General features: G+C 38.6%; 1 protein-coding gene across 7 annotated transcripts in view; it reads left to right on the forward strand.

Annotated features, from left to right (window-relative positions):
• The window catches only part of PDE4B (phosphodiesterase 4B), a 664,998-nt gene that overhangs the window by 619,091 nt on the left and 19,349 nt on the right, over nt 1-26,558 (forward strand). For 6 of the 7 annotated variants that reach the window (XM_042249316.1, XM_060410676.1, XM_042249321.2 and 3 more), the window contains one exon: nt 594-706. In XM_042249316.1, the coding sequence (XP_042105250.1) occupies nt 594-706 (113 nt within the window). Of the gene's footprint in view, nt 1-383; nt 26,029-26,558 lie in introns of those variants that run through there. The other variant, XM_042249323.2, reaches the window with a different exon arrangement.

Consider the following 26,558-nt stretch of genomic DNA (forward strand, 5'->3'; position numbering starts at 1 on the left):
GTCAGTGTCTGCTGAATTGAAAGTTATTCCAACATTTGCACATTCTCCCGGAATGAATGAATGCACAGGCCTTCCAACGTAACTGTCAGTTTCCCCCTCCACTTTTCGGTTGTACGGTTGACTTAGAAGAAAAGCCAAATGAGAAAACGCTTTCCTCATTTCTCCTCTAGATTGCAAACACTCAGAAATGACATCACGCACCCAAAAGAATCCCGAGATGACTAAGGCACAGAAAGCCTGAGAAAACTGACTGCCTCTGCCCTTAGTTTTAGGACTCATGTATGCAGATGAGCTTTTAAGAGCCGGTTCCCCGCCTTCTTCCTCAGAGGAAGTTTCTTGGTAGATCGCAGACACCTCATCTAGCCCGGGGGCGGGGGGGTGGTGAAAACTTGGCACCAGCCATCCCGGGCAGAGCACCACGGTGATTTGTTCTCCTGGTGGAGAGAGCTGAAAGGAAGGAGTCGGCGCGCAAATAATGAAGGAGCACGGGGCCACCTTCAGTAGCGCCGGGATCAGCGGCGGCAGCGGTGACTCGGCTATGGACAGTCTGCAGCCGCTCCAGCCTAACTACATGTCTGTGCGTTTGTTTGCAGAAGAATCTTATCAAAAATTAGCAATGGAAACGCTAGAGGAACTGGACTGGTGCTTAGACCAGCTAGAGACCATACAGACCTACCGCTCTGTCAGTGAGATGGCATCTAACAAGGTAAGAGATGACCGTTTTATTCGTGAAAGTGTGACCGCGCTGCGAGCCGTGGGCTCCCCTGGCCTCTGCCAGCTGCAGAGGTGCATGGGGACTCGACTGTCAGCTTTGTTGATCTGCCTCCGATGATTCTGTGTTAAAATGCCACACTTTGCTTGTCTTGATGCTTCAGCCCAAGCTATTATCCTCAGTAAAATCCCCAGAAACCAAACCTTTTTCTTACTGATGTTTTTTGGAATTAAGGTGAGAAGTGTTGATGAAGTATACAAATCACTATACAAGTGAAAAAATTTTTTTGTTTTATATCTGAATGAATTCATAGGTGAAACTGTTGTGTTGCAATCAAGTGTTATATATGTTTTTTGAACAAGAAAATACTGTGACCTCTGTATAGCAATGGCAAGAATGATTTGCCCTGAAGTTTCCTAAATTCTGAAATTCTCAGAAGGACATTCTGGGATTCTCAAACCTTTCTTTTCTGATGCTGGTATGACCTAAGATTGAAAAAAGAAGCAATATAATTTGTCTCCAAAAAAGAAAATTACTTTTTTAAAGTTTGCTGCTTTGCATAATGGAATCGTTTGAAATAAAGTCCAACTCATATTGCAAAGAAATGGTTTTATGTACAATGCCCAGACAAAACTTAGTTTTGGGGAGCTTTAATTATCTACCATTATATCATTTGTTTAAGTAATGCCTGGATTTAGAGTGCTAATTTATGAAGTGAGAGTTGTTGCTTTTTGTTTGTATTTTTCTCTCACAGAATGTTAATTATACACATATACATATGAACGTACGTGTATGTATCTATTATTTTAATTGAAATCTTAACACTGCACCCTCATAAATACACATTTCAAAATCCCCAATCATCCTAGCCTGAGGTATTATCTTTTGTCTTAAGAGTTCTGGGGATGGGAAGAGACTGCTTCACACCTGCCAAATGTGCTTTCCAGCCCTGAATGTGTGTCCCTCCTCCCTTTTTCCTGGGGTTAAAAGGATTGCCTTCCTATCAAGACTTGCTGGCTCCTGCTCAAAGGATCTGAGCAGAGGAAGCATCACATCCCAAAGTTTAGTAGGGGAGCACAGAGAGTGGACTTTTCTTACTCTTGTTTATTGGTTAATGAAAGGGCAAAAAAAAAAAGTCTCTCTCAAAGTCTAGTTCAGATTCAAGCTGGAAAAAAAAAAGGTTGAGGCTTAACTATTTATTGACTTTTCTCTGAATTTCTCAATTGAAGCTAAATTCTGGGTTTTTCCAGGCTGTTGTAAATCTCTACCAACTGCTTCCCCATGAGAAGAGCTTAACTGTGTCACTTCTCCAAACCACACTGGAGTCCATGTACGCAGAATGATTCTCACACAGGCTCTAGCCCCCTTTGAAGAATTCACAGAGTCTCTGTTCTTTGCATTTTGTGACCATTGATACGTATGCAAGATGTAGATTCAGTGTTTAGGGGTAGTTTTTTTGTTTTTAGCAAGTTTCACCATAAAGGATACCTTGAACTTTCTACTGGGGTCACTAAGATAAAGTAGACACCTAGCTTTAGAGGCAGAAAAAGATTACTCATTGAAAAACTGCAAATTGCCATTAGTTTTTATTTTGAATGTAGATGCCTTATGTATTCTAACCAGTTTAGTGTATGGAGTGTTAAAATTAGACATTGTGTGTCTTGCAAACTTATTATAAATAATTTCATATTCAATGTATAGTTCATGAGACACTGACACCAGGGACCATGTAGGTCCTAGTGAGAATTCTAAATGCTTCGGGCTTCCGCTTCTCTTTATGGTGTCATGTGCAGGAAGCAATGAAAGTTGAATAGACCTAACCCTAAAGAAAGGGCTAAACCTTAATGTTGACACAGTTAGCTTAAGTAGAAGGCATGCAGCTTTACCTGTTTCTAGAGCTACATTGGAGAGGTTATAGGGCAAAGCAATTACCCTGTGATGAATAATGCCCAGCTGACAGCAGAAGTCAATTTCAGTTTTTACAAAGATCTCTCTCTTTTTACTTAGCCACTTACCCCAAAGTCTTGATTATTCAGATAATCACCTCAGGTGAAGCTTAAGTCATAGCACATATAATGTAATATAATGAGAATATTTTTATGGCCACCAAAAGGAACTTGATTTATACCAGTTTAGGGGGAACCGAATTATCTCTGGCAAAATTAAAATTCCATATTCAATTTTAAATATTACCATAATTATTTGAGTATTTCATCTGAACTGCTGTTTAAAATTATCATCATCGTGATGTAGTCTTGTTTGGTCCTCTTTGGCTTACTCTCAGTAAATAAAGATGCTGTGGCACATCTCTGAGTTACAGACTTGGAAGTAAGTGTGTAGATATTCTACACTGGAAGTATGTGAAAAGCATGGGCTTTGGAGTCAAAAGATTATGGTTGAAATCCTGTTTCTGTCATTTGGTAGCTACTTGGCCTTGGCCAACTTACTTAACTGCTCTAAGACTTAGTTTTCTCCTCTGTAAAACAGGGATAAAAGTGGTACCTATGTTGCTGAGGTTGCTGTGAAAACTGAGATTATGCATCTGAAGCACTTAGCAAGGCCCCTGATATGTAGGAAAAGTTCAAGAAGTGATCATTTATTAATAGCATCCATTGTTGCTAAGTGTGCTAAGTGGCTTCAGTCATATCCGACTCTGTGTGGCAGGCTCCTCTGTCCATGGGATTCTCCAGACAAGAATACTGGAGTGGGTTGCCATGCCCTTCTCCAGGGGATCTTCCCAACCCAAGGATCGAACCCACATCTCTTTTGTCTCCTGCATTGGCAGGCAGGCTCTCTACCATGTCTGCCACCTAGGAAGCATCCACTACATCTTTGCAAAAAAACATATGTGTCTCTAGTTGTGATCAGCTAAGTGACTGCTGAGTTTTGTTTGCAGCCTCTGAACTTACATAAAAGTGGTGATGGGAGAGCCGGTGTTTTGCTTTAGTGTTTGGAGATTAGATGTGTGCCAGTCTATATGCAAATCGTAGAATATTAACTGCATCTAGGAGAGGAAAAGCAAGTAGTCTATATTCAGTTTATCTGGTTTGGGATGTATTTGTTTATTGTTTTTTCTTAACCTTTTTGAAGAAAGCTGTGACTCAAATATTGCAACTGTCCCAAGTGAACTTCAGAGCTCAGAGAGTTAGATAAGAAACTGTTTCTATGACTTCTCCTTAGCTCAAATTTCCCTCATCCTTTAGGCCAAATGGAATTCCAGAATTACAGAGAAAGATGCAGTCAGGTGGCTCAGTATTGTAGATTATTTTCCCCCCAAGAATTACAAGATGGAATAGATTAAGCAGGAGGTTTACGAGGCAGACATTGTCTTTCAAGATGAGAAGAATGTCTAGTGAACTTCTGCCAGCAGCCCAAGTTCAGCTAGATGTGTGAGAGCTGTTTTCTATAACCACAGCTTGCCTGCATACATGTATTCATTAATTTTTGTTTTAACTTTTATCACCTCTTGAATTAGAATTGTCTTGCACTTCAGTGAAATGCCTCAGTGGCAAAACAGTCAGATGTTTTGAAAACAGGATGCTTGGGCTCCACATTAGAAAAAGAGGAACGGAAAGAGAAACAGTATAGAAAGGAAGAAAGCAAATAACCTCAGCAGGATCTCCAGCCCAACAACGGCATAAACACTGACCTATCTTCCTGACCTTCACTGTGGCTCAGTTCCTGACCTCGTGTCACCAAAGCCAACCGACGTCATTGGAGGAGGAGAGGAGGAATGGCGCAGCTGCTGTGAGGGTGACTAGAATTTCCTGTCTCCTTCCTGACTGACATACGCAGGCAGAAAAGTACAGAGTTACAACAACAGTGGCTGAGGAAGGACCGACACAGAACAGTCCCAGTGAGGCGGCATTGTGACCGGCAGAGAAGGGGGAGATTTGACTGAGAAGCAGAGTTTCTTCTCTAAAATTTTCAGGTGAAAAACGTCAAAGGGGTCATTTGTACCCAACATGTTGAATGTTTTTCAAAAGATGAACAGACTGTGATATGCACTAAGGAGCTATGTTCAAGCAGTTGGTCGCTGATCTAACTTTCCCCCAAAGTCCCCCATTACCTTTCTTTTTCTCAACTAGCTTTGCTCTGGGGCTATTTTATGTGTAGTACAAGATTTGAGCCTTATCTATGAAAATGGAGGTTCTGCTTTTATAAGGAGACCTGAATAGTATCAGTACTTCTTTACAATGGAGCATGGGGACCCAGCCTTTCAGTAAATATTTGCTAAGGAAGTCTGTAAGATGGCAAAGGGAGATAGAGGGACCTTTTTCCCTAAGGGCACCAGAAAGTCTTCTACAGACAGCATCACAGGGGGAATGAGTCCTCTTGGCTATGCAGGTTTATTTTTCTGCTTCTTCAGGTGTGGCCGTACTGTAGCACCAAACGTGAAGCCAACTAATCGCCTGTGCCCTTGGGTGGGAGGGAATAAAGTCATAGAGTTCTACCAGCCTGGAGCCTCCTGGGACCCAAGATGCATGTCACTGAAATACGACCATGATAGGTTGATTTCCTTACAGTTGGTGAGTCATTCTCTATCCACTTGTATATTCAATAAAGATGGGAAATCTTGGATTTAGCAGAACAGGAAAAGAATAGACCTTATTGGTCAACAAATTCATCTCACACCTCTGTTAGGAAGATGATAGGCCAACGACCATTTATTGAAAGGGATTAATTCCACTTTGCCCCAAATCAAATGACACGATTAGAAGAATGCCCCTCTTGGGGCAGAAGGAGTCTTCTTCCTGGTCCCTGCGCTCATAGAGAGCCTAGCCTAGTCTTCGTCCAGCTCTGCTCTGCTCCAGGGGGTGAAGAGGCTGCTGCGTCGAGGGAGCAGCTGTGCTCCCCCTTCCAGTCTATACTGCATCCACTAGACTCCCACATTTCTGCTCAAATGGCTTTGAACTCACTTCCAGGGTCTATTCAGGCCTCTTTCCTGGATGTGCTGCAGGAAAGCAAAACTTTAGGTCCAGAGAGTGGCCACAAGGCAGCAGTTTGGCTTGAGAGAGTTGTGTGGGAGAAGTTTAGACATGCTGGCTGTCCAAGCAGAGAGTGTACATATGGAGGGGCGGGGGGGCACCTACAAGATCCCTGACAGTACTGGGACATGGAGAGAGAATGGGGTATGACATAGTCCACAAGCTGGATCCCCCTGCACTACCATATCCAAGGCATTCAAGGTTTCTAAATTCAACCTGATCTTCCATAGGAAGGGATGTCTTTTAAGGTAGGAGTATTGGAGGTAGCTTAGTTTATATTCTTAACATATTTAGAGATGATGTTGGATTAGAGGGCAAAATGTAATAAAAATCAGTTCTTATGGCCAAGTGTGGGACTTACACATTCTTTTGATCCAACTTTTCTTTCTTGCTGCTCAGATGTATGTAAGTTCTGGGAGCAACAAAGTGGAAAGAGCCTGGGAATAAGCCATGAGTTTGAGTTCTAGCTCTGCCTTTATTGAGGTGTATTATCTTAAACAATTGAATCATTTTGAATCTTTGCTTTTTCTTAACAACAACAAAAAAATTGTTGGAGAAGACTATCTCCATGGTCTACTTCAGCTCTAGTGTTTATTGATGGAACAATAATAGTAAACAACCAGTCTACTTTTATAAGTGACCGTTTTGTGTACAGACACTACTAATCTATTAATACATTCTATCATTAATACTCATATAAACTTTTGAAATAGGTACTGTTCTTATCCCCATTATACAGATGAGTAGAGTGAGGCTTAGAGAGTTGAAATAAATTATCTAAGGTAAAGATTAGAGCCAGGATTCATACCCAGGGCCAACTGACTCACTACTAATGATCCCAATAGGACAGATAAATATAGAGATATAGAGATACTGAATTACTCTTACAAGGAAATTTTACTGTGGTTTCTGGGAGGTCTTACTCTTCCAACTCCAGCCATCACTGGTGGTAATTCTGATTCAAAATTCTAATCTGCAGATACCATATTCTGGACTTGTGAAAGTGTTAGTCGCTCAGTCATGTCCGACTCTTTGCGACCCATGGATTGTAGCCCACCATGCTCCTCTGTCCATGGAATTCTCCAGGCAAGGATACTAGAATGAGTAGCCATTCACTTCTACAGGGGATCTTTCCAACCCAGGAATCGAACCTAGGTCTGCTTTATTGCAGGTGGATTCTTTACCATCTGAACCACCAGGGAAACCCACTGGGCTTGTAGACCGGCCATTAATAACCTCCAGCTCTTGGCTGGGAAGCAGTGTCTGTTAACATAGAAAAAGGGGAAGAATAACATAGTTGTATAAAATGGTTGTAAAGCACCCAGAAAACTGTAAATAATGATATTAAACTAATCTACTGCATCAGCTTGCTAAATTCAAGATCTCTAACCTGGCCTAAGAAAGACAGTAAAGTTTTGTTTAAAGGACTTTAGCCTACCCTCTAATTCCCTTTTTATCTACCCTCCCCCAAATAAAAAGAAAATGGAAAGAGGCTATTACTGGTATCTTCAAATTTTTATTATGATTAAAATAGAGCTTCCCTGGTAGCTCAGCTGGTAAAGAATTCACCCGCAATGTGGGAGACCTGGGTTCAATTTCTGGGTTGGGAAGATCCCCTGGAGAAGGGATAGGCTACCCATTCCAGTATTCTTGGGCTTCCCTGGTAGCTCAGCTGGTGAAGAATCCACCTGCAATGTGGGAGACCTGGATTCAATCCCTGGGTGGGGAAGATCCCCTGGAAAAGGGGATGGCTACCCACTCCAGTAACTGGGGCAATTTTCCTATACAATGTCCTTTCAGTGCATGCAGTATGACCATAAAACAGAAGAGCATTGTTTCTGTAGCAATAATTAATACAGGAAAATTTCCTACAAGTAACATGGAGACTGTCTTCTTTGGGTTTTCATACAAAGATGAAATAGAAATTTAACTTGTTTTTTCTTTATCCAACATTATTTCAGTCATTCTTTCTTTGACAAAATAGAGTTGTATTATTGAGTGTAATTTGGTATTCCACATTCTACTCTTATTAAAACTTAAAGATTTGGAAAGTTGTTTAGTGCTTTGTAATAATTTCAATCTGTAATCTATTTCACTTAATTTAAATAGTTCTGCATTGATATTTACAGAATCATTTCCTTCACTGAATTCTAATCCATTAAGTTTAATCTTTCTGCTTAACTCACTTGAAAGTCCCCAAGTGAACACATCTCTAGAAAACAAGCAGAAATGTGATGCACCTATTTGCAAGGCAGCAATAGAGAACAGACTTATGAGCACAGCGGGGGAGGGAGACGGTGGGATGAACTGAGAAAGTGGCATTGACATATACACACGACCGTGTGTAAAATAGAGAGCTAGTGGGAATTTGCTGTATGACGCAGGGAGCTCAGCCTGGTGCTCTGTGACACCCAGAAGGGTGTGATAAAGTGGGAGTTGGGAGGGAGTCTCAAGAGGTAGGGGATATATGTATGTGTATGGCTGATTCTTGTTAATGTCTGGCAGAAACCAACACAACATCGTAAAGCAGTTATCCTGCAATTAAAAATAAATAAATTTTAAAAAAACAACAACAAGCAGAAATGAAGTGAAGGAACATTACCTTTGAGTGGTGTACCTCTGGCTAGCAGATGAGATAGTCTCAAAATAGAATAAATAAGCCATTTTAAGGGGAACCTTTCTCTCCATATTAAAAAATAATTATTATTATATTTAGAGTACAATTTACGCCTAGAACACTAGTTTTGAAAACTAGAAGCACACTATGTCAATGGAATAAATCTCTGTTGTACATCTTTTTATACTTTTTTTCTCATCTTTTTTTTTCTTTTAGAGTGTGTGCCGGTCTAGAAGGTTCCCCAAATCCGTACTATTGTTATCTATGAAATAAAAGGCCAAGGGTGGAACTTGCTTTTGTGCTATTCTCCCAAAACATCTTCCTTCCAAGTAAAAGTATGCTCAGCAAGTTAAGATAGCTCAGCCCTGGAAGCTAGGACTTACCAAACCAGAAGCTGCCAGGAATCACTTGGGCCGGGGTCAGTGGATTTCACACTCCAGAAGGCTCTATGCCAGTCGTTGCTGTGCATCTCTGCACATCCCTCCACGTTAGCATTTTTCAGGGACCTGCCAGCCCCTCTCTGTCTTGCCCACTTGTACGTGATGTTTCCCTCAACTGGTGCCAAGCTGTTTAGTCTCTTGGATATTTTACTGTAACTTCCTTTGTTTGATTTACTTTAAAGTAGCCAAGTATTTCCACAAAGAAAGGGCTGTTACGTTATTTAGAAATGGTGAAGACAGTAAAACTCCTGTTTCTTTTGTTTCTGTTGTGGGAAGTGACTGATATCTTTTTCTCTTTATAAAGTGCCTGATAATTTTTTCTCTCTGTGCAAGTAGAGTTTAAAAGCTATAAATCAGGCAGTTCTACTCGTGAATCACATATTTCCTTCACCTAATTACTTCCCATTTCAAATGCTTCAGAGATTGAAGTTTAGTGAACTTACTGAAAAGAAAATTCATCTCCATGACTCAGTTTCATCTTTTTTTTTTTAACTATTCAAAATATGGTCATCTTAAAAATGGTCATTTGAAACTCTCTGTGGTCTAATTCCCTTCACTCGTTACTAACAGCAGAGTGCATAATGTTATAACCCTCAGCAAATTATAAAAATGAAATTTGAGTACAGATGCTAGTAGGTAAAATGATGTTTCCAGTTTTAAGAATTTACCTTTAAGACAAGAGGTTTTGGCATTTTATATCTGAAAATTTTAAACAGTTGTTTGGGGCACAGTAAGAAGAGGTATGATAGTTAAATAAAGATATCTGTCTAACCCTACCACATAGGCTGTGTGATAAAACTAATCAGATAGGGTGAAGTAGAGTATTAATTTGGCAACTATCTACTGTTTCTGGTCAGAATGGATGGTAAAAGTTAATAAACCTAACCCAAAAAGACCTGAATATATTCTTTTTTGTTATAGTCTATGTGGTTGCATTTGACAAAATTCTAGAACTTTGAGCCCAAAAGGGACCCATAAATATCTGTCTGAAGACTTCATTTTATAGATGAGGATGATTACAAATTGAGGATTAAATATCCAATATGCTCCAAAAATCTTTGTAAAATGTAAAACACAATCTAAATGAAGAGTAATTTTATTATGGTATTACTTCTCCAGGGTCATCGGGTTAATTAGCGGAAGACTGAGGTACAAAATCCAACTTGCTCTTCATCTTAAGCAAAAAGCTGATTAAGCTTAATAAAGATACGGGACATTCCTTCCTTCGTTTTAATTTGCATTGATTTTTAGCCTTCTCATTGTCCTTCTCATTACCTTTCCTGAATAAAAGCTGTCCGTGTCTTAATCATTTCAAATAAAGAGAACTAATTTAGTATTCCTGAAACTTTTGTGATCAAAATCTAGCAGGAAATAGTTGGGGCGAGTTACTTGAAATGCCCCTGTTGTTTTGTTTTGCCTCTCTTTGCTTTTTGCTATTTCAACTTCTGAATAAATATGGATAATAATATATCTGAATTAATATATCATCAGATAAAAAAAATCTCATTAAGGCAACCAGGATTAACATTTTTATTTTCATGTAACTGAAATGGTACCCTACAGATAATTTATTTTCAGTTAACATAATCGTGTATTTCTTCACTCTTTTCTTAGATTAGATTCCCATATATGAAATTAATGGATTGAAGGACAATATTTTTAAAACTTTAGACACTCATTTGCTTTTCCACTGATCCCAATGCCAAAGTTTAAGTAGTAAAAACCCTGTGATTTGCATAACTGCCCTCAACTTCTTTCTATTTCTTCCTTTCCTCTCTGTGAAATTTAAGGTGATAAACTGGAGAGTTTTACCAACTGGTGAAAAAATAGTCAATGTTTCGATTTTCTCTGCTGCTTAACAGAGCTATTAGTTTAGGAAGTAGAAATGAAGACATTTGTCTCAGATTAACTCTATCCCTGCACCCCAGAATGTTCCTGCCCAAATTATGCAAAGCTCTCTCAACTCAAATATGCTTTCTGGATCCTTGAGTTGTGTTACCAACATCTTGGTGAGGCTGGGTTTAACAGTGTTGGCAGCTACATATTTAAACAATATTGATGTAATTAATGCCTTGTCAACATTTTAAATCAAATAAACCTCATTTATAGTAGATAGAGATACATTTTGATGTGTCTAGGTAGCTCAAGATGAATTTTGATGTTTGTAGATATCTGAGTTAAGCAAACATTGCAAATATCTTGCAGTGAAACATTGATGAATTTTAAGCTATTAAAATCCTTAAAATGAAAAGATACAGGAAAAAATGAAGGGAAAATGACTTGGGAAGGACTGATCCTCTGGTTTGTAGTAGCCCCACCACCCTATTTGTGGTTTTGCTTTCCACTGTTTCAGTAACCTGTGGTCAACAGCAGTCCAGAAATATTAAATGGAAAATTCCAGAAGTAAACAATTTATAAGTTTTAAATTGTGCGCTGTTCTGATTAGTGTGGTAAAATCATGCACTGTCCCACTCCACTCACCCAGAGGCACGTGATTCCAACATATCCTGCCTGTAGTCACTTAGTAGCCAGGAGGGTCATCCGATCAACTGTTCTGGTATCCCAGTGCTTGTTTTCAAATGGCCTTTACTTTACGTTTCACGTAATAATGGCCCCAAAAGCACAAGAGTAGTGCTGCTGGCCATTCAATATGCCTAAGACAAGTCATAAAATGTGCTTCCTTTAAGTGAAAAGGTAAAAATTCTTCACTTAATAAGGAAAAGAAAAAAAATTGTATCTGAGGTTGCTAAAATCTATGGTAAGAACAAATCTTCTATTGGTGAAATTGTGAAAAAGAAAAGAAAAAATTGTGCCAGTTTTACTCCTCAGGGTGCAAAAGCTATGGCCTCAGTGTGTGATAAGTGCTTAATTGAGATGGAGAAAGCACTAAATTTGTACAATATTTCGAGAGACTGTATTCACATAACTTTTATTACACTATATTGTTATAATTGTTCTATTTTAGTGTTATTTACTATTGTTAATCTCTTACTGTGCTTAATTGTAAATTAAACTTTATCATTGGTAAAAGAAAAAGCATTGTATGTACAGAGTTAAGTACAGTCTTCGGTTTCATGCATCTACCAGGACTCTTGGAACATATCCTCCACTAATACAAGGGGACTACTGGATAGTATTTACTAGGGGAAATTATTCCATGCCTAAAATATACTTAATAGTCTATCCTTAGCTCTTTTGATATTTACTCATTGCTAACCAGGCAGTGGCAACCCACTCCAGTACTCTTGCCTGGAAACTCAGTCCATGCGGTCGCGAAGAGTCGGACACCCCTGGGCGACTTCACTTTCACTTTTCACTTTCATGCACTGGAGAAGGAAATGGCAACCCACTCCACTATTCTTGCCTGGAGAATCCCAGGGACGGAGGCATCTGGTGGGCTGCCATCTATGGGGTTGCACAGAGTCAGACACTACTGAAGTGACTTAGCAGCAGCAGCAACCATTACTTATTAAGTAGGACAAAGTGAGCATGTAATGTAGGAAATGAAAATTTCTAATTCTTGGATGAATAAGAGAGCTTAGTTTTTTGGCCATTGTTATAAGATATACAGGACTTGAATGTGAAAACTAAAAAAATGTAAAAGATTTCATTTCTGGAGGTGAAAGTGGGGAGAAGAGATTATTTAATAGCCAGGATAATCATTTAAGTATAAGAAAAGAACTGACAGAGTTGAAAAATACAGTCTAAAATTTGAGTAGCACTTGTTCACAGCAGTGAACTTCTAACTTCCTCTTTATCCTCTATCTGCTCAATATCAGCAGTAAGGAAAGTAAGGAAGTTTTATGATAACTTGAGAATGAAGAGATGTAGACTTTACCCCTCTTTTGGTATTTTGTTGCTGGAAAACCTCTCTTGGCTCAAATGCATCAAAGGTCTGCTAGACTTCTTGACTTTCTTTTTTTGAAATTCTGCCTTAGCTACTTTGACTTGAATCAAATTTTCATAGACTATTCTGTTAGCTATCTTATCAGTTAATATCATAGCTAACATTTTCATTATCTGGGGTTTTATTTATGTCTGTTCCAAACTGCAAGCTGTTGACTCCTGAAATTGTGCTTCAGATTTTTGAGGCTTCACATTTGCTTAGGGTAGTGGGGCTAAAAATTATCAAGGAGGCATAGCTTTACTTCTGTCTTATGGTCAGAACAGAAGTGAAAAGCAAATGAAGGCTTTGGCCAGTTATGGTAATTGGTTTGGGGGTGGTTTTCTTTGGAAAAGCTCTCTGCAGTTCTAGTTGATTTGGTCACTTAGGAAATTTGTTGGCATGAAGAATTTTGATAACTTACCGTGGTTTTGACCAACACTAGGACAGTTAATGACTTCACCAGTGGGCACAGGACTTTAAAGATGGGACATTTTTTGTTTCATTTTCATAAATTCATGGAACATGCTTAGATTATCCAGGGGTAATGTGCATTTCTGGTATCCTTTTGCACACCAATTTGATTGTGAGAAGCTAGGGACTTTCTGGTGGGTCACTAATGAGATGCACTCCAACTCCTGCTGTAATAGCCCAGAAGGATCAGTTTCACTGGTCAGATGCCACCCATCTACCAAGATGAAAGGGCGCAGTGCCTTCCCTCTCTCAGCTCCTATCCATTGTGATCGCTGATACTGGCTCCGCTCTATAATTGGTCAGAATGATTTAGCTAGATCTGCATTTATTGATGTTCTTTTTGGCGAGGACCAGTACTTTACTTGTGTTCTTGACAAGAAGAACTGCCACAGAGTTTTTTCCTGCTGCATTGTAACACACTCAGGATCCAGTTACACAACATTCATTTGCATCTTTCTTACCAATTGCATGGGAGCTTCCCTGACCATATCTCAAGATTAATCAGTGTTGTTTTTCAAGCACTTTACAATCAGTAGAATCTAATTTCAGGGCATTCATTTTGTTTTGCTTGCAATATTTAAAAATGCTCCTTTACTAGTAATTTTTTATGTGTTTGAGGCATAAGGTAAGGTCATCATTGAATGCTATACAAGTAAAATGTTAACAATAAAATTTTCAGACTAATAAAGGTCATAGATTGCTTTTCAATAAAGTCTTTCTAGGGCCTTTGATAAATTGTAAAATAGGAGAACTTTGCCAAACATAAACAAACAAAACACATGACTCCAGGGCAAGAATGGATTCTCTTTATTTTTAGAGTAAGATAAACATATTGAGTAAAAAAATATGAGCTCTTTCATAAAGGTAATGAATAAGGAGGAAATATTAGTAAGTAATAATTCAAGAGAGATTTTTCTTCTTTGACCACTTCTTTTCGAATCTAACAGTGTGAGCCAGGACTGTACTTTCCCAAGAACTCTGATTCTGCCTGAGTGAACATTAATTACGGGGCCATGTAGAGATTTTTAAGGACCATGTCTTCACTTACAGCTTATTTACTCTTAAATCTTCCTGAGGCACCAGGATAGAGCATTACATAAGGATCCACTCTCTTTAAGTGTATAGCTGTTTGTTATTTTTGTGTTATCAGATCCAAGATAGCATGGTAAGGAAAGCTATCTGAAGAGCACTTTGCTTCTTACACAGCATTCTTATCTATTTTGTCTCATCTGATGATCACCAAGAAGAAAGTATTATTATATCTCCATATTCAGTGTAAAACCAAGATGCAAGCTGATGAGTCCAAGATCCTCAGACACTAAATCCTGATGCTTTGAATCCAATCTATTCTCTTTGCTTCAAAGTCAGATGGCTTAAAAATAATAATTAAAGGGCACTTCTCAATGTAATTTATTTTATTTTTCTATGACTTGCTAACAAAACATATAATCAAATAATTTTAAAGTTAGCATTCAACCAGTCCTCCCTATTACTATTCAGACCTCAGCTTAGATGGTATCTCTTTAGAGAGGCCATTTTTATTGTGATTATCCTAACTCAGTAGCTTATTTGTTTTACAATTTGCTGTCACAATTTATGATTTTTTACTTTTGTTATTGTTGTTATAGAACTTTTTTTTTTTTTTACTAATCCCCTCTCTTTGACTCTAATGTTATTGGTGACATGAATTGTTTCTACCAAGTTCATTACTATAGATCTGGTGTTTGAAATAGCTCTAGGCATGTGGTAGGCATTCAAGTAAGTATTTGTTGGATCAATTGCACGAAGCCTGGGCTTGCTTGATGGCTGAGGTGGAAAGAATCTGCCTGCAATGTGGGCGAACTGGGTTCGGTTCCTGGGTTGAGAAGATCCCTTGGAGAAGGGAATGGCTACCCACTTCAGTATTCTTGTCTGGAAAATTCCATGGAGAGAAGAGCATGGTGAGCTACAGTACATGGGGTCCCAAAGAGTTGGGCATGGCTGAGCAACTAAAACATTCACACACTTGGAAACTTAATTTGTTGAGAACCAGCTATATTATTTGTGGCAAATCTATTCAAATCCAAGAATGCTGTTTCCTGTTGCAATATACCATGCTACACATAGGTGCTTCCTATAACCAATACTAGTTTTCCTAATTGTTAGCTTTGTTAAGAGGTCCCCATCTGGTTCACAGTGACTCTTCAAAGTACCCTCAGAAGCAGGAAAAGTTTGTACAGGAGCCTTCTTCCAAATCAATCAGATAATAGAGAACAAAGTCTTAGAAATATATGCTCTTTCTTTGTAAGCAGAAATATGAAGCACGTTTTTATTGTTGTTTGGTTTGACACTGGAGTATTCAGCTTATTTTTCTCTTGGGAAATCTGCATTCTGTGGACAAGAATATAAAGTCTACAGAGACTGACAATAGTCATTGCACACTCATTTGGAAGCATGGAGGTAAATACATGTCATGTCTAAAATACAACCATATCTGCTGTGTCTGAAGCATAGCAGCTTAGTCCTTATGCCATTATTGGTTATACTTTTCATTCCTGACATATTGCTGCTATTCGTCTCATCCCTACCCTGGCCATATATTCAATTCAGATGTGCTACTAGATTGACCTCAACTGGGGAAATCTGAATAAAAGCCATGTTTAGTACAGTTATCACCTTGTATCAGGCAGTCAGTCTGTGGCCATTCATGGCTTCTGTTTAATACAAGATAACTTCTGAAGTCTCTTAATTTCATGAAATTGGCTAAGTCATGAAATCATGAAAGGCTAGATTTCAAACAGCTGGACATCTCCAAAATAAACTTTCTAAAGGTATGGCTTTAATACAAGGCCATGTTGAGTTACAGCTTCATCTGACAGGCTTCATCTGTCTTTCTGGCAATTCTGGTTTGCACTCCTTAGACTAGTGAATAATCTAAATGTCAACCAGCAAACCAGAACTTCTATGAGTAACTCATGGGTCACATAATCTGTATGACATAGCACTGCATCACACCTGCAGCAGCATATCAGGGGAATTCTCTAGTTAATTTCTTGTAAACAATGAAAGGAGTTTAGGTGCTGAAGAGCCAACTGAAACCTCCACCCAGATGCAAATCAAGTGAAAAAGATGCCAGGAGCTCAGATTCTTTTAAAATTCAGAGACAAAATTCAGTTTTAAGTGCAAGTTCTACAAAGGTCTCATACACTTTGGCAACCACTGTGTATATAATTTTCTAACCTTCTCATTTTAAAGGTAGAAGAACAGTTTCTAAGAAGCTCAACAACTTGCCAAGTTTCTCAGTCTAAGTTACAATATAGGATTTTATTTTCAGACCTAGTTGGATACTCAGCTGATCCTATATCATGGTATTATGATGCTGAGTCTATTGTTAGAGTCTTATTTATGCTATTAGACCCCACTGGTAAAGCCATCCTATAATCAGAACCCTTTCTACTTCATGTAAAATCTATGCATCCAACTCTGAAACTATTTTTATAATCCTTTCATGCTCCAAGAAACTTAAACATCTGGGAGTGCACTGTATGGATACTTGTTCAAAGTATTCATCCATCTCTTAACAAATTTTAGTAGCTAATAACAGGAAAGACAAAATGTAGAACAAGTTGACTATCTTTTTTGAAGATAAATTACTTAAGACAATTCATCCTTTAACACTTAAAAATATACTCAAATCTCTCATCTATGGCAGCTTCTTCTCAGTTTGCAGGTGCATCTTCTAGTACAGGGATTATCAAAATACTAAAACAGATAGCATATATTTATTCAAGGAAGAAAAAGATATTTCAGTGTCATCTGGGGATTTTCTTTCTTTATTTGATGGCCCCTAGACTTAATCTTGAAAGTTTCCAGACTAGGGGATTGTCCCCAACCTGGGAAGCAGTGATTCCCAGGGCAAGTTTTGAAATATCCTGTTGTCTTTTATCTCAAAGGGCATATGACAATTGGTAGCAGAAATCAATATCATTAACATTAAACACAATATATGCCACATAATGTGTTTAAAATAGGTATAGTAGTAATCTCAAAAATCAACTATGGTAGATTTTTTTGGCTACAAAAATACTGAAAATTTTAATAAGGCAATATTTAATACAGGATTTTAAACAACACAGAGGATGTAATAGAATAAAATTGGAAATCAGTTCTTAAAGAGAGTCATGACCAGTCCTTATGGGGATGACTTTCTTGTTCTGGGGTATTGCTTTCAAGTTAAATATGAAGGCTTTCAAGCACAGAACATGTTTTCCACTAGTCAAAAGAGGGCATTAGACTGAATTGTCTGTGGGTCTGATCCATGGTAAGATTTCTAATTTTTTTTTTTTTTTAGATTTCTAATTTTTAAAATGTAATAAGTTGTAGAAACTCTGGCTGTGAAATGGTTCAAAAGAAACCTTGGTCATCTACTTTGGGATCATATTAACATCCCATGGCCTTAGAACTGGCTTTAGAAGCTTGAGGTTAAATATTAACCATCTTGCACAGAAAAAGTGATAGAAGGCTTAAATGTAAAAGCAAAAGAGTAACTAAATAGTGTACCTTGATTCCTCAATTTTTTTCAATTGGTACAATGATTTTTATCATCTGTAAAAATAAATAAATAAAGCCTAGGCAGTGGCCACAGAACTGGAAAAGGTCAGTTTTCATTCCGATCACAAAGAAAGGCAATGCCAAAAATGCTCAAACTACTGCACAATTGCACTCATCTCACATGCTAGTAAAGTAATGCTCAAAATTTTCCAAGCCAGGCTTCAGCAATATGTGAACCGTGAACTCCCTAATGTTCAAGCTGGTTTTAGAAAAGGCAGAGTAACCAGAGATCAAATTGCCAACATCTGCTGGATCATCGAAAAAGCAAGAGAGTTCCAGAAAAGCATCCATTTCTGCCTTATTGACTATCCCAAAGCCTTTGACTGTATGGATCACAATAAACTGTGGAAGATTCTGAGAGAGAGGGAATACCAGACCACCTAACCTGCCTCTTGAGAAATCGGTATGCAGATCAGGAAGCAACAGTTAGAACTGGACACGGAATAACAGACTGGTTCCAAATAGGAAAAGGAGTATGTCAAGGCTGTATGTTGTCACCCTGCTTATTTAACTTGTATGCAGAGTACATCATGAGAAACGCTGGACTGGTAGAAACACAAGCTGGAATCAAGATTGCTGGGAGAAATATCAATAACCTCAGATATGCAGATGACACCACCCTTATGGCAGAAAGTGAAGAGGAACTAAAAAGCCTCTTGATGAAAGTGAAAGTGGAGAGTGAAAAAGTTGGCTTAAAGCTCAACATTCAGAAAACGAGGATCATGGCATCTGGTCCCATCACTTCATGGGAAACAGATGGGTAAACAGTGGAAACAGTGTCAGACTTTATTTTTTGGGGCTCCAAAATCACTGCAGATGGTGACTGCAGCCATGAAATTAAAAGACGCTTACTCGTTGGAAGAAAAGTTATGACAAACCTAGATAGTATATTCAAAAGCAGAGACATTACTTTTCCGACTAAGGTCCATCTAGTCAAGGCTATGGTGTTTCCTGTGGTCATGTATGGATGTGAGAGTTGGACTGTGAAGAAGGCTGAGGGCCGAAGAATTGATGCTTTTGAACTGTGGTGTTGGAGAAGACTCTTGAGAGTCCCTTGGACCGCAAGGAGATCCAACCAGTCCATTCTGAAGGAGATCAACCCTGGGATTTCTTTGGAAGGAATGATGCTAAAGCTGAAACTCCAGTATTTTGGCCACCTCATGCGAAGAGTTGACTCATTGGAAGAGACTCTGATGCTGGGAGGGATTGGGGCAGGAGGAAAAGGGGAAGACAGAGGATGAAATGGCTGGATGGCATCACCAACTCGATGGACGTGAGTCTGAGTGAACTCTGCAAGTTGGTGATGGACAGGGAGGCCTGGCGTGCTGCAATTCATGGGGTCGCAAAGAGCCGGACACGACTGAGCGACTGAACTGAACTGAACTGAACTGAACATATATATGCTCACATACTATATTTATAAGCTATAAATTATATAATTTATAGTTAAATGCATATAAGTTATAGTTAAATGCATAGTGAAAATATGTCTTTAGATATAAAAATAGTGTCTTTTGTCTTTTTAATTGTGTCATTGAGCTACTCTCAGAGTTAGGGGAATTTTCGTTCATAAAAAATTTCTCTAAATATTTTTATGAGGAATCCTTTAGGTCTAGGAAAAGTCAGTTTTTTAGCATCCCGATAATATGTGCCAAATCTCCTCTTGAAAAGTTTTTAGAAAAATCTGAAAAAAAAAAAAAAAAAAAGCAGCAAAGAGTATAGATAAACAGATGGGTAAGAAGAAACAACTAATGATTTTGAGAACTGTTCAAGACCTAGTGTCAAGTTGTAGAGCAATTATATTCAAAGTTATATTTAAATTCTTTTGATGTTTTTCAGTTCTACATATGAAAGTGCCAATGGTTTGTCTCTACTTTGACTTTTAAAATATCACTTGAACAGATACTAGTCCTCTAATCAGCAAATGGAATTTACTCCATTTTAGCGTCATCCTAAATGCCCGTGTTTTGCTACAGAGTTATGGTAGAGGTTTCCATGATTGTTTTTCATTGCATACTTAATTATTGTGGATTATGATGTTTCTGTACAGTTAAGAGAATCGCTCAATTCTAGTATGTTTAGATGTTTTCTTTCTGATCTGGCACATGGACAGTAAGAATGACTTAGTTATATTCCTTGGAGCACCAGGGATTTACTCTAGGTATTAATACAGCAATATGTGTCTGCTAGAATGCCCAATCATGCAATTGTCAACTTAAAAAAAAATACACAACATGAAAGATGTGAGTTAAGTTTTATTTGAGGCTAAATGCAGACTGTACCCAGGGAGACAGTACTTCAGATAGCTCTGGGAAACTGCTTCAGAGAAGCAGGGGGAAAGGTCAATATATATATATATATGATTTTGGTGAAGGGGGAATACATGCAACTGAGCACATATTTTTCCAGAAAGTTTCTGCTTATCCCATGAAGTTTTCTTCTAGTCACAAGAAGCAGTCGTCACTATGAAGGATTTGGGGGCTTTTATAGATATGAGGAGATACAAGAATTGGGCTCATAATAAAATCAGCTCCTGAAAATCTTTAACTATCTGAAGACCTGTTCTGCCACGTTTTCCCTAAGCACAGGGTGCCTCATTTCTGCTGTCACCCTGAACTCCCTTTAGGGGGTATTGAGGGTCACCAGCTGCAGCAGAATGTGATTTAATCCTATAGAGGTAGATGGCAAGTGCCAATTTCTAGTTGACAGAACTATATAGTCTCTTAAGTAGATATTAATGGACAATGGAAGATTATTCCTTTCTTAACCCCATTACCAACTCACTCAGTTCAATTCCATTTGCCTTTTAAATAGGACAAACATGTCATCAAAGAAATTGGACAGCAAGTTTCAAACAGCTAATAGAGTTCATAGGGAAAGACTAAAGGACCCAAGAGATGAAATGCACATTGTCAGATAATCTGAAATGCTAAGAACTGTGGAAACTTTATAAACTGTGAGTTTATAAAGGGTTTTAGAAAAAGTACACTGTATTCCCATTTTTATTATTGTTTTTTAAATCAGATTTTGCAAAGAAAAGTGTAAGTGTTTAGGAATCAGGTCCTTCACTTCTTTGTGTCTTCTTCATTTTTTCTCATGTAAAATTAGGAATATGGAAGGTGCAATTTTTTTAAATCAAAAAGAACCTGAGAACGTCACCATTTTACAACTACGGGAATTGAGCACCAAGAATTTAATTCATCTTTACCCAAGATCATACATCTGCCCAGTGCCAGAACTAAAAGATGAGCTCATCTTACTTCCATTTCTTGCTAAACTGGGCCACCACAGTCTCAGCTTGCTTCTGCTGCTACTAGCATCCTATGATTTCAGGCAGAATTTTAAGCCTCTTCACTTTTCCTGATGCCCGGGAATTCTTATTAAGTTATGACTAACAAAGTGTAAAATATGAGTCAAAATTTAGTCCCTAATAAAGTCATTGTGACTCTAATGACTTTGGCAGTTGTTTCATGCTGCAAAAACAGGAAGATCTCACACAATAAGGCGCCTGTCTCACAGATGGGCTCCTGCGCAGACGGCCACCCACAAGGGTGACTTCGGGGGTTGTCTTCCTCTCTGGAGAACCTTTTTTTCATCTGTACAATTTCATCTACTTACTTTATCTTAAGGTTGTCAATGAGAGCAAAGTACGTGTTTATCTAGTCTTTGATAGGCTGGAGAGTATTTTTGATCACTAAAACTCACTCTTAAGTGATTTCTAGGTCCCCCGAACAAGCTTAGATTAGTTTTAAAAGTAACCCTCTTATGTGCTTGATACTAGCCTCTTGTGTTATTACTCTTCTAGATGGTTTTATACTCAGAAATACAGAATTACCAAGTTTTAGGGATGAATTTCTGAGATCATTCTAATCCTGCCTTCCTGTGTGGTCAATTTAACTAAGAACTTTTCAAGAGAGTTTCTAACCTGCCTATAGATCTTTGCACAAAGTCCAAACTAGTCCTCTGATAAGAAATACAGTAAAGTGGTGAAGTATTCCATCCCTTAAGAAGAAATTGGCTTGGAAACAAATACTCTTAGTATGTAGCATTGAAGCTAAAGAAAAATTGAAGCCATAAAACCAAATGTTTACATCAAGTGTAACTGAATTTCAGCTTTTGCTCATCTCTATATTTTAAATAGCTTCCCATTATAAAGCCATCCTACTCAAAAAAAAAAAAAATTCACATATGATTTTACAGAGGAGATAGATACTAGGCAAACAATATTGAATCATTTAAATTGAGAATGGTATCTTTTTCTTTTCCCAAAAATATCACTGTAAACTCTGGCAGTGTTCATGAATCTAGTGTTGGGTATAAGCTTAAGGAAGCATTGGAGGAATTTGGATTACTAAGGGTTCATTCACAAACTTTGCTTGTCTGTGTTGAAAAGAGGCTTTGCCATTTCCTCTGGGACCTTATTTCTAGGTGAGCTCTAACAGGGTTTTCTTGTGAAGGCAGATTCTTAACAGAATAGTATCTGTGTACCTTAAGTTGTAGAGACACATTTGTCTTTGAAATAGTGTGCTTCTGTTTGTGGATTTCTCTATTCCATTTGTTAAAGTAAATAATGTCTAATTCCCTTTCAATCTTGTAACTCCTGGGGCCACAGTGTCCCTAAGGAACTATTTAATCTTCTTATCTGGACTGAACAACCAACTTGATAAGGAGACAGGGAGACTCCAAGGGTCTTGGGATATAAAACTCTGGAGGGAGAATAACCACTTCTCTTCCTTTGTTGGTGACTTATTCTTAAGGACTGAAGCATTTCCTATTTGGGTTGTTTTTCTCAGTAATGTTAAGAGAGTTTTGTTTTCTGGGAAATTCTGGTAAACCAAGCTGCTGTCCAGACTGTAGGAGACAGCCACAAAATGCATCATAGACTCTCGACAGGTTTGGGCTGAGATCCTAAAATCGTGCATCACTCTCATTTTGTATATAAGAGCTAAGGTGACTTCACCAGACTGCTATCTGTTATCAAGAGCTGAGAATGAAAGTCTAGATTCATCTACTATATCATAGCTGCCTCTGGCTCAACAGAAACAACTCCCATATGGGAATCAGATGCTGAAAATCCCACTAAGCTAAGCTCCCTAACTCTCTCCCCAGCCTAAACCCCAAACATAAGCTATTCCGTTCCTTGGTATGTCTCATCATGCAATCCAGCTCTTATACTCTGTGTTACTAGAATGTACAAGATACCCCCTGTCTGCTCCTCCATGGCAATGTCTGCCTTAATTTGTACCCAGCTCAATATAAATGGGCCATTCATAAATGCTTTTTGATGAGAGCAGTGATTGCCTTTAGTCGAACCCTTCCTTAGGAAGAAGAAAAACTAAAGACTACTGCTAAGCAATATTTAAAGGACACGGTCAGCTTCTAATACTGAGTGACCTCCACCCTCTTACTTCATCATGCTGTGTGTTTTATGTTTGCCTTAAGATGACGCTGGGTTTCGGTGGCACTGTCATGCCCTTAGCAAAATGCTCATGTTGCTTGTTGTTTAGTCACTGAGTCTTGTCCAGTTGTTTTGTGACCCCATGGACTGTATCTTGCCAGGCTCCTCTATACATGGGATTTCCCAGGCAGGACTATCGGAGTGGATGGCCATTTCCTTCTCCAGGGGCTCTTCCAGACAAGGGATCCAACCTGCATCCCCTGCACTGCAGGTGGATTCCTTACCACGGAGGCACCAGGGAAGCCCTAAAGGCTCATTGAAGAGCTAATTTAGGCATGAGAAGGAGAGAGGCAGTTTTCACCTGTTACTTACATGAGTTCCCTGACCCTTCTGTGAGCTCTGCAAGAAAGGTGAGGAGTCTGGTTTATTCTCAGCCCTATATCTTAGAGCCACCTCCCTGTTCCCACGCTGGAACTGATTGATGCTGTATAGCAACAGGATTCTCTGGCAATAAAAGGAAATAGGAAAAACGTAAGAAGGAAAGTCTCTCCTAGTCTACTACGATTGAATTTCTACCTGCTCTTATATTCTGAACTGAGAGGCCAATGTGGCCAATAAAGAGTTTGCCCCACCCTCACCTGACAGTTAACTGCGTTGGTTAAGGAAGATGCCCTAATATATGTGATTATTTCTACTAGGGTGAAACTGATTAAAAGCCTGAATAGTGTTTTTTGTTTGTTTGTTTGGAGGAGTTTTTGTTTTTGTGTTTTTACTGCTATATCCTCAGTGCGTTGCTTGGCATGTCTCAGGTGTCCATTAAATATTTATAAAATATATGGGATGAAACAAAATTATTCAACTAGTATGAACCTGACTGACGCCAAGATCTTGCTAAGTTTTTCCAAGAGATTAAAGGAACCAAAATGAAGATGACTGTGTGAATGTTGCATTTGGCTAAGTCTAGCACAGAGACATAATTAAAGATATCATCTGTCTCTATGTTTTCTACAAGATATTTTTTGCAATGCTCCTAGTAAAGTTTGTTTCTTTGCCAAAATTCAGCTGATCCGTCAGAGCACAGAAACCTGTCTTTTTCAGTTTCTAAGTCTTTTAGTGTAAGTGCCTATCTTTTGAGAACTGAAAATGAGAGGCTTTTATGACTGAGTGGTTATGTCTTAAAAAATAAAGAACTTAGAACTTACACCTGGAAATTCTGATTCACCTGGAGTTCAGATTGCAGAGTGGTTCAATAAGTAAAACACACTAGCTCAGATGATGATTAATTCAGAGATTTCTGGTGACTGTCACTAACATTTGTATCATGGGAGGGAAGACCCAAACATCCACCAGCAGGGTTCCCCTGAAAGAGGATGATGATACATGCCTCTCTGAGGACAGTTCCTCGAGCAGTGAGCCAGAGGACCACAATACTGACTTACATTGGCTTCTCCTCGAAAAGCTTGGTATCCTGGGCATAGGCAGTGGTGTGAAGTGGGCCTGGATGCTTGACGTGATGCCATTGCCAGTGCCGGATGCTCATTTAAAAGGGGAATGCCTCACAGGAAAGAGAGCCAATTGCAATTGCGTGCAGGGGCTGTTGCCATGGTGCTTCGCTATTTCTTTAACATGCTGTACTTGAACTGAAGTCCAGCGGGTAGGGTAATGGAGGAGGGAGGAGGGGAGTAGGATGGGCCTGGTGGGGAATCCCACTACAGAGCTCTAGTCTCTGACTTTCTTCATGCCTGTGATCTTTCTAAAGCTGACAATGTAAGAGAGAGAGAGAAAGAGACACTATAGGAAAGAATTCCTCAACATGCTCCATATTGCAAAAACAAAACAAAATAAAGATTAATTTAACGCTTAAATATTTTTTTCATGAATTAGAAGATGTAACACTGAAATACCGAAACAGCACAGTCATTCATAACCCTGAATAATTCTCCATTCATGCAGCAAACGATAGCTTGTATTTCCTAACACACTCCAGATCCTAAATGGAAAGGTTAAATGTGTTTAATTCATTTGTTGAATGCAGTCTCATGTGCATATTAATGAGCTGATGGAGGACAGAGAATTGCATTCTGTGTACGAAGTACTTTTAAAATTAAATAGATTAATTCCCAATCATTTCATTGTGAAAGAAGTCTAAATGCACTGGCCTGCCATTGATGTGCAAAAAATCCCCCTAAAAGCTAGCTTAAAAAAATATTCTCGTATTCTGAAAGTCTAATTTGAAAAACAGCCACGGTTTTAACTTTTTCAATGTTCAGAAAATAATAAAACACACCATCACTTGGAAACCGTTAAATCAGCTTAGCTCTGTGCAAAGGCTGTATCTGCAATGTCCGGGTCTCCGCAGTGGAGAGGGTTAAAAACACCTAGATGAAATGGGGGAGGGTACAGACTTCGGATTCCTTAAATATTCATGGGGCTTCCTCCATTTTAATCTTCTCCTTTTAAAAAGATGGCTGTGTTTCCCAGCCTGGTATCCCCTCAGGAAAGAGGAATTGTTCCTTCCTTGCAGAGTTCAGCTGAGCAGGACTAATCTAGAGTGGAAACCCCTTCGGCCACCAGGACTATTCATAATTCATAAGTGGTGCAAACCAGCCAGCTGAATGCATTTGGACAGGCTCTTGCTCCTTCGTGCAATTCCTGATTTCATTACTCTCTCTGCCAGGAAAGAAGCAGGGAGCACAGGCGAAGATGGGCTTTGTTTGGATTAGGAAATGCCCTAAATTTTGGAGGCTTTGTCTTTCATAAGTTTTGATTATTTCACCACTGAATCTGCAAGGCTTTCCCGATCCTGTTGGGACTGCTCTCAGAACTGTGAATTCTTTCAAAGGGGATTTGTGGATTGTGGCAAGGAGTGCTTTCCAAAATGCCTGAGGCAAACTATTTGTTATCTGTATCTTGGGGTTACATCAAGGTGGGTTAATTTGATTCCATTATCTTTGGTAGCATGTGAAACCTTTACAGTATATTTTCTGTGAAGTAGAAAAGCCTCTGTAATGATTTAACTGTGTTATCACTTAGCCTGCTGAGGCGGCTTATTGTGAAGTAAGGGCATGTTATATTACATTGTATTTAAATAGACTGTGCTGTATTTTAACCCTGTTCGTTTTACTCATCTCTGTTTTTAAAGGATGCTTGTCTTTTCTTCTGTTTTCCCTTAAATTTTTCACATTTAATAGCCTCTTACTGTATTAAATTATATTTTAGAGTTAATTTTCAATAAATATATTTTAAAATGTGGTTACATTTTTAAGTGAAATTATCTTAACTTCTATTAAAATTCCTTTTCCTATGTTTACATCTTCAAAAGAAATCAGATGTTAATTCTAAGACATCCTGAAAAAACCTCTTTTTTCTAAGGTGACGTTAGAACAATTTCACATTAAGGGGATATTGTATTTTGTAGAAACAGAGTTATTTATCTAATGATATCTGCTTACCCAG

The sequence above is a fragment of the Ovis aries genome, chromosome 1 (genome assembly GCF_016772045.2).
Source record: "Ovis aries strain OAR_USU_Benz2616 breed Rambouillet chromosome 1, ARS-UI_Ramb_v3.0, whole genome shotgun sequence".
Classification (NCBI taxonomy): domain Eukaryota; kingdom Metazoa; phylum Chordata; class Mammalia; order Artiodactyla; family Bovidae; genus Ovis; species Ovis aries.